Source organism: Aythya fuligula, chromosome 11, assembly GCF_009819795.1.
Source record: "Aythya fuligula isolate bAytFul2 chromosome 11, bAytFul2.pri, whole genome shotgun sequence".
Classification (NCBI taxonomy): domain Eukaryota; kingdom Metazoa; phylum Chordata; class Aves; order Anseriformes; family Anatidae; genus Aythya; species Aythya fuligula.
Genome location: NC_045569.1, coordinates 21761049 through 21769514, shown reverse-complemented (window position 1 = coordinate 21769514; position 8466 = coordinate 21761049). Strand labels below are relative to the sequence as shown.

Sequence of the window (8466 nt, the reverse complement as noted above, 5' to 3'; positions counted from 1 at the left end):
GCTTTTGCAACCTCTCATTCTGTCAGCACCTGATGCTTGTCAGGACCTGTGGTATCTGCACTCAGCCCCAGTCAGCTTGTGATGCTTCACAGGGGTGCCTATTACTGCCATGGTGCTTGAAAGCAGAAATTTGCACGTTAATTGCTCTAATCTATTGGATGCATCTAAAATGTGGATTTACAGGGAAAAGGAGGAAACTCTTAGGCTAGAAATCCCTCCTTTCGCTACCTGATGCAGAGCACACACACTAGGGCTGATGAAATGTAACACCAGTATGGCTGCACTGCTACTCCATTTCTGTTGTGACCACAGAGAGATCCGATTTACATCAGAAAACAACAGAAACGACGTGATTCTATCATTTGCTAAAGAACATGCATTGATCACGCTATGAAAACACCTTTCTTAACTGTCCTCCCAAGAGGTTCTTGTCACTATGGTACAGGACCATGCTTGGACGTTCTTTTTAAGCTTTCACTATAGTTTGCGTGCCTCCTGTTTCTTTTCCCCTTGGCAGAAAGCCAGCTGGAGGAGTCTCTCTGCACTGCAGTGGAAAGCTGCAGCTCTGGAAAGCTACCATGTCAAAAATAAGCAGCAAATGTTAAGACTGAATCACCTGAAAACAGAAGGCATTTCTACCAGCTGGTGTAAAAATCTCCAAAAATCTTGCATCTTCATATTTGCCCTCCGTGATCTACAATCCTACTTTCAAGATAGAATTTATTGTACGCTGATGTTTATTTGCAGGTTTCTCTCTTTACTCATGTATTTACTTGCTTCCATACAATCCCTTGAGACAAATCAAATTAATGATGTTATGCAAGGTACAACACACAAAAGTAAGTTAAACTGTTCTGATGCACTAATTCTCTATTTGTAAGATTTATTTATTAAATATCATAGCCAGCCACGTCGCCACAATGTAATGTAAAAAAACAACCTATTGCAGCATCCCCTCACTCATCTGTTGAGAGTGAAGATCTCCTTTTGAGTAAAGATCTCAAACTGAGAAACTGTGTAAGCTAGTTACATCTCCAGTAGTCCGCAGAAATAACTGTTCTGGATTTTTCCCTCTTTCTGTGGCTGGCTGTTTTCCCAACTAGCTTCTCACAGAGGCTTATGACAGTACGGATTTTCAGATTCATATATGCTTGCCAAAATGCTGTCTGAACCTTCTGAGGTTTCAGCTGTGTCCCCTCGGCAGGCTTGGCAAGTCACAAAGGAACAAAGCAGGACAAGACACCGGTTTATCGTCAAGCCTCTTAGACTGTAGCTCATCTCTGTGGAAATCTTGCAGACTGCAGGGGGCAGAACCTGACGCTGCTTTAGGAAACACTGCAGATTATTTCTGACTTCAATCTTGTTTTAAAGTAGCTGGGATGCCTTTCCACTCAGCTTCATCAGCACAAGATGTCTCTCCATTCCTTCGTCACAAGAGACATGGATTTTACTACTTTCCGGTGCTTCTCCCTCGCTCGGCACACCGAAGTCTCATACTCTGTGTTTGCTTGGTTGTTCCACATACTGCACTGAAGTGCTTTCAAGATGTGGCTAGCTAGAACAGATTGTTAGGGTTGTGGATCTGTGTCCTGAACTAAGGCCCTCTCTGGTCACTCTGCATGTTAAGAAGTCCTGTCTACACAGCAGGTGACTGCTCACAACCACTGTTTTACACCCGAGGGTAAAGTTCAAAGAGATTTTTCTTGTATACCCTGCTTCTGGAATCTAGGAAAGCTCATCATGTACCACTGGAGACAAGTACACGTCTGCAACTGAATAGGGAAAAGAATCGCCAGGAGACAACGATCTCTCTGTTCTGTTTACTACCGCGGGACAGAGAAGAAGGAAAAGTAAATGATGGCAAGCCTGGGCATCTTTTAGCACTGCTGGCTTCCATGATTTTATTGTGGATATTGCAATAACCCAATACGGGGCACTTAACAACCTCTGCGGAGTTTAAGCAGTACTTAAGCAACTCTCTCCCGTCAGATCAACAACGATTATTCTTTCACAGGCCGTGAGTTCGGCTCACGGCTCGACCGGCTCACGGAGCGCTGCTGCGCCTGGCCGGGGACCGGCAGCCCCGCCGCCCTGCGGCCCGGGACAGCTCGCGGCAGCCGCCGGCCGGGTAGCGACGGCGCCGCGCTTGGCGCCTGCGGACGGCGCGGGTTCGGGCAGGCCGGCTGCGCGCGGCCCGCGGCACGAGCTCCCCGAGCCGGCGAGGAACCCGGACCCGAGGCTGATCCCGGGCCGAGGCAAGGGGCCCCGGCCCGCGGAGGGGCGCGGCGCCGCCGGGCCCGGCTGCGGCCTCGGAGGCCGCGCCCCCTGAGGCCGCGCCCGCGTTCGCCGCAGTAGCGCAGCAGCGCGCGCCGGCCGGGCCAAGCGGGGCGGAGCTCGGGGCTCTTTAAGAGCCGTGCGCCAGTCACGGCGCGCTGCAGCAGCGGCCGCCGGGTTGCCATGGAGACGACGGCCGGGCCGGTCGCTATGGAGACGGCAGCGCCCTGGCTGCCGGGCGGGCCGCGCGGCCGGGAGGCGCGGAGGCACGCGCTGCTGGCGGTGATCGGCGAGGTCGGGACGGAGCCGGAGCGCGGGGCGCTGCGCGGCGCCCTGGAGCGCGGTGAGGAGCGGGGCCGGGCGCCGCCGCCGCCTGAGGGGCCGCGCGGGGTGCCGGCCCTGCCGCCGCGCCGCCGGGAGGCGGACGCCCGGCCCCAGGCGGAGCCGCCGCCGGGTCGCAGAGCTTCGTCCTCGGCCCGGGGGGACGGGGCGACGGCGGAGCGGGGGGGCAGGTGTCGGCCGAGGCGGCGCGGAGCGGGGCGGGGGGGCCTCGGCGGCGGGGCCGGGCGTCATCTGCGGGCGGGAGGCGGCCGGGGCTCTGCTGCTGCTGCAGGCTGGCGTGCCTGCGGGCGTTCGGGCCGCGATCGGCGGGGGTGCTTGCCCTTTTTCCTTTTTCCCCTCTGCGAATTCTTCTACTTGCGTTAGCCAAATGCCTTCATCGCTGTTCGCAAATGTCCGGAGTTTGAAGGCGTTCCGTGGTTCTGGAATTTCCACCTCAGTAGAGGAGCGGTAGACCGGGCCTTGCTCCCCTCGCCCCCGAGGTTCCTCCTGCCGAGGCTTTGTCTCGCCCGAGTGACTTCTGCAGCTGCCGGCGGGGGCCTGCGGGCGGAGGGGCTGCGGGCGGCCAAAGCCCGGCACATCGCAGGGCGAGGCGCGGTGCCGGCCGCCCGGCTGCAGCTGGCGATCGGCGCTGGGCGCTGCCCGGCGCCCTCGGCGAAGGGTCGTTGTCGGTGCGATTGGCCGCGGGGCCGTTCCAAGGGCCGGGGGCCGGGCGGTGCGGCGGGACGGTAGTTCTTGCTTTGCGGCAGCTTCTGATGGTTCCGAAGGAAAAAGAGAGGTTGGATTGCCGGCTCCGTGAGGACCTTGCGGCGGGGGAGGGGGTCCTGTTTCATCATGCAGTTTAGCGCATCACTGAGAAATGAGGGGTAGCTCATACGCTTGGAAGTTGGTATGCGCTCCCCTCGTTTCCAAGGTGCGTTGTCTTAAAAGATGCCAGTGATGTAAATATTGGCCACACTGCGCTATTGGGAGATACTTCTGTGGGTGTGTGCCTTTTGACCATCAACAGTACTAAGGGACAGACAGACGGTGTGTTTTAAGAAGGGCGTGTAAAAACGTCGTGCCGTGTCCAGTTTCTCCACTTCAGCATCTTTACCATCCACCTGTCTTTGGCAAGCCACTTACCAACTACTGACAGTGCTTCATTCCATTTTCCGAGGGACAACTCTATTCAGCAGGGATAGACTGGATTTTGACCACTTAGGCTCTGAGAGGCTTTGAAGGGCTGCTCCTGCTTTCTGCACATCAGGATGGCTTTATTTGCTTGGGACTTCACTGAAATGGTGTGCCAACTTCCATCTCGATCCCATTTTTGAACGAATCTTTGAAATAGTGGCTGATTGGACTGTAAACTAATGGATTGAAATGCCAATACCCTAGGAATTCCAGAAAAAATAGATGCAAATTTTGCAATACGGATTGTTAAGTGCCATAACACATACAAATTCTACAGTTAATTGTGTCTGACCAGAAATGAAATCCTGTCAAGTGCAGCCATCTTTTGGCATAAGAGCTATTTAAGCAGGAGTATTGGTACATCTCTCCCAGTAGAAGTGAATGCCTTGCTCAGTAGCAAGTGAACTGCTGAAGAAGGTAGGAACCTGGATTACAGGCTTCCTTTTGTCACTGATGGGGTGCATGACCTCCAGCAAGCCATAGAGGAGTTTTCTCCACTGTGGAAACTGAGGGAATGGCCTCTTCTTGAAATAGATTGAGATCTGTAAGTTGAAAATTGATATAAATAACAAGAATCATTAAAATGACTGTGTGCGTGTCTTGAGATCTATCAACACACAGCATGTTATAAAGGTGGAGGCAGCTATACCCTTGGTCAGGGAGTTCTGGAAGCATGGAAACAGTACAAAAATGATGTATCCCATTTCTTAAGAGTACCTTGCTGAAGAGGTTTCACATGAGGCTTGTGTAAGGGTAGAACAGGCTGCTAAGCAGAGGATTTGATTTCCTCAGGAAACAAAGCAGTATAAATAACAAAATGCTTTTGCCCTTCACAAAAGCATTTTTCTGCAACCTTGCAAGCCTAGGAAGAGGCTTATAGATCCAGTGAAAATCAAATTAACAAAACTGGCAAATAAAGTTGGTAAGCCAAACTTGTCTATCTATCTATCATTTAAGGATAAAACAGTTCGTATTTTGTTTCTTTCTGTTGGCTGTGGGGACCTGCCTGCACAAAAACTTACTGGGAGGAGATACTTGAAAAGTAAGTGAATAAATCTCTTACTCTGGCTGAACCAGAAAGTGTACTTTCCCTTTTCTTCTTGGTTCAGGAGAATGGAATAATGAATATAGGATACTGTGGGAACCTGCTTGTTCTCACACTTGGTGCTTCTTATGCAGTGGCATTGTGTATCTGTGGAAAACGTGAACAACACCTATTCTAAAATGCCGTCTAACAAATACTGGTCTGATTTCTCTGTTGCTGTGACTCTTGTCCAGTTATAAAACAACATCTGAAAGACATTCTATGATATTAGAAGGAAATGCCAAATCTTATGAGCCAGTTATGTTGGCAAGAAATAAAGAAGTTTACAAGGGCATTAGGATAGAGATGGGAAACTGAGTTCCATGGTACCTTACCCAAGCTGTGTACGTGTGAAGAGTGTGGGCACCTATAAACCTTGTTACGGTGTAGTCCACACTCCTGTATCTGGAAACAGGAAGCCAATCAGCAAAGACAATGTTCTGACTGTCCTGCCATGGTATAAATTGAAACTGTGGCAAGGGGAGTGAGATTCCTTTCCTGGAGGGGAAGGAAACATTGAATAAATTGTGACAAGTAAAATAATGAGTGAAATGAGAATTTCACTTCTCCCTTTCCTTAATCTGAAAGAGTGTCTCTCCTGTCTGTGTCTTAGAGGAAGTAGCAGTGCCTCAGATATCATCTATCTCTGCAGTAGGACACCAGGACTCTGGCACAGCAGCTAAAGTCAGCAGGATATGCCCTGCAGAGTGCCACCTTGCTCCTGTTTGGGTCGGAATGCTCATCAGCACTGCATTAAGAGGCACTTATATTTGACATTGGTTTAATCCATCATGCTTTCCAACGGTATTTCATAGGAAAACATTCTTTTCACCTTTTTGCTCCTTGTCTCTTATTGCACATCTTACTTTTACCTATTCCAAGGCTACACAGAAAGGAATAGATGTTCTGTGACACTGAAAGTGGCAGTAAGCTTTTTTGATGTTCAGAGGGTTTACTTTTTTATGCTCTGCTGTGCAGACTGTCGGTTGATAAGCTGCATTCCTCTGTCAGCTGCCACCAGAAAGAAACTAAGATCAAAACTTTCTTGAGTTTCTGTGGATTTTACAGGCCTCTCGACTACTGAACTGCGATGCAATGCTTACTAACTCTGTCTTGGTTTTGTGTACAAAGCTGGAGCTTGTATCCTAGAAGGTACTGTTTCCCACCAGTAGTCAGCAGCTCTTGTGTAACATCAAGTTACGGTGCTGGAGAACAAAAACTGCAGTAACTGGGAATGGTATCTGCATGAAAAGTCAAAGTGCTTCACTTGGAAAGAGAGCAGATACTGGATGCACAAACAATAAAACTTTTTTTCTTTATACAAGAGAGGACAGGTTTCCAGAAAATGGTGGAAGAATTGTCATCAAGGACCCCCCAAAAAATGGAGCTGAAACTCTTGTTGCAATAAACTCTTAGAAGTCTGTGATATTGTTCTTCAACAGCTGTGCTTCTGCAACCAGGAGCATAAGAGGCCAGAGTAGTGATTCATGGTGACTTTCCATTTCTGTTCTGTGGTACCACAATGTAGCATCACACCATCCAGGAGAGGTTGTTCCTTACTAGTTTGTGAAGAAGATCTGATCTGTAGTGTTTGGTGTCATCTAGAATGTACAGCTGCTCACGCTGAAGTCTGAAGGTGACTTCCCAGCACAGCGTGGTGCCATTTGCTCCGGGAGCAGACACTGTTTCCTGCTGATATGAAGGCGATTAGCTTACAAAGATTATGTAGATTAAAGAGCAAACTCAAAGGGTCTTTGAGTAGGATCAGGGGCTTTGAAGGAGTGATTAGGCAGAGGGAGTTGGGGGGGGGGTGAGAGGGGAGGAGGCTCTTGTGACTTGGAGGATGCTCAAGCTATAAGAGCATAGAAACCAGAGTGACTGAGGTGTTGAGTAATTGAAACATTCAGTAGCCTGTCTCTATATGCAACCAGTGCTGGATAATGCAGACGATGTAAAGGTAACATAGTGTAATTGCCTTGCTTGGGCAGTCGAGTAATTTAGCCACTATCCCTTGAACTTTTTTATTAGTTTCACTCATTTGAAGCCTAGGTTGAATGACGAGTTGCTTACTGCATGTACTCCAGGGATAGATGTGTTATGGAAGGGAAACACCTTCTGACCCTCTGATTCTGAAGACTTTTTCTCAGCCTGAAACATAGAATCATAGAATAGTTTGGATTGGAAGGGACCTTAATGATCATCTAGTTCCAACACCCCTGCCATGGGTAGGGATGTTTGGAAGACCATCATTGGTTCTTATGTGTCTTGTTAATTTCTGTCTCCTCTTCTGTTTCTGGAGTAAAAGTAACAACAGTTCACTGTTCTTCTTCTGTTGGGCAGGAATTCGTTCCTGGAATATTAACCTTCTCTCCTGTGACCTGAATCAGCAACTGCGACTCTTTGTAACCCGGCACCTGGCTCAGTTTTCTTCAGAAGTCAAAGGTCAGTTGTTAGTTTATCACCATTAACTTTTACTTTTTTTCTTTCTAGATTAGAAAAAATACAGAATACAGTTGATTTTGATTTAGAATGTCATAATCATTTAGTGAATTGTTTGCTCAGGATTCTGCAGGCAAACACTAAAGAAGAAAAACAGTCTTAAGGATCTGTTGGATGTAAGGAATTTAACTTAATTACTACTGAGAATAGAGTGAATACAAACGTGCCGTGTAAAAGTGTATTAACCTAGTTAGAATTTGTCTGTCTTCTGTACCTTATTCATATGGCACAATATAGTGTTACTTGAGTTATGTACTATCTACCTCTTCCTTTTGGGTTTTAGAATGTACTTTTGCATGTATAAAATGTGTTGCAAGGGGTGTGTAAGACTAATCAAAGGTCTTTCTGAATCACTTTTTTTGGAGGCCTGTTTCCTCCTCCTGAGAAGAATAATAAGTAAAAGCATTTTGACAGTGTCATTAACAGTAAAAGCTTGGATTCTAGTTATGCTCTTTATAATTTATGTAATGTATGTTAAAGTTGCTGTAATAAGCACTAATGATGCTGTTGCAAAACCTTATAACAACTCTCTTATAACTCACTGTTCCTTTTACACTCTTGTCAAAGCTTCTTGAATATATTTTCCCCAAACTGTTCTCTTAATGGATAGCTGTGAAAGAAGGTACTTAGACTCTTCTCAAATCTGCCACTGACTGAGGTCTCTTAACTTACTTGTGACTCTTTTAATATGGGGATAGAAAATCTCCCTCCTTGCAAAGCAGTGTGTATATTATGGGGTCTTTTCTGTGTGTGTATTAAAATACTGTTTATTAAACTTGCAAGCCAAGACATGGCAGAAGATCTGTCTGCATTTAAAGCAACTATTACAGGGGTTATGGTACAAATAGATTCAAACAAGGTAACAAAGTATAACGTTCACTGAAGAATTCTTAACTAAGGGTTGAAATATCTGGATTAATATTGGTAGCGTGTATTCTCTCACCTAAAACTTTTTCTTTCCTCCAGAGCAAGGGGGTGATAAATGCAATGCCAGTCTATAAAGAAGGTTCCAAGAAGGATCCAGGGAACTGCAGGCCTGCCAACCAACTGCTAATTCTATTGGGCAAATCAGTAGAAACTATAATAAAGGACAG

General features: G+C 47.5%; 1 protein-coding gene across 1 annotated transcript in view; it reads left to right on the top strand.

Moving 5' to 3' along the window:
- Positions 1-2449: 2449 nt before the first annotated feature.
- MAP1A (microtubule associated protein 1A) overlaps positions 2450-8466 on the top strand; it is a 60897-nt gene continuing 54880 nt past the window's right edge. Inside the window, exons 1-2 of the mRNA XM_032194856.1 lie at positions 2450-2617; positions 7214-7315. Of these exons, the coding sequence (XP_032050747.1) occupies positions 2458-2617; positions 7214-7315 (262 nt within the window). The 5' untranslated portion in view covers positions 2450-2457. The remainder of the gene's footprint in view (positions 2618-7213; positions 7316-8466) is intronic.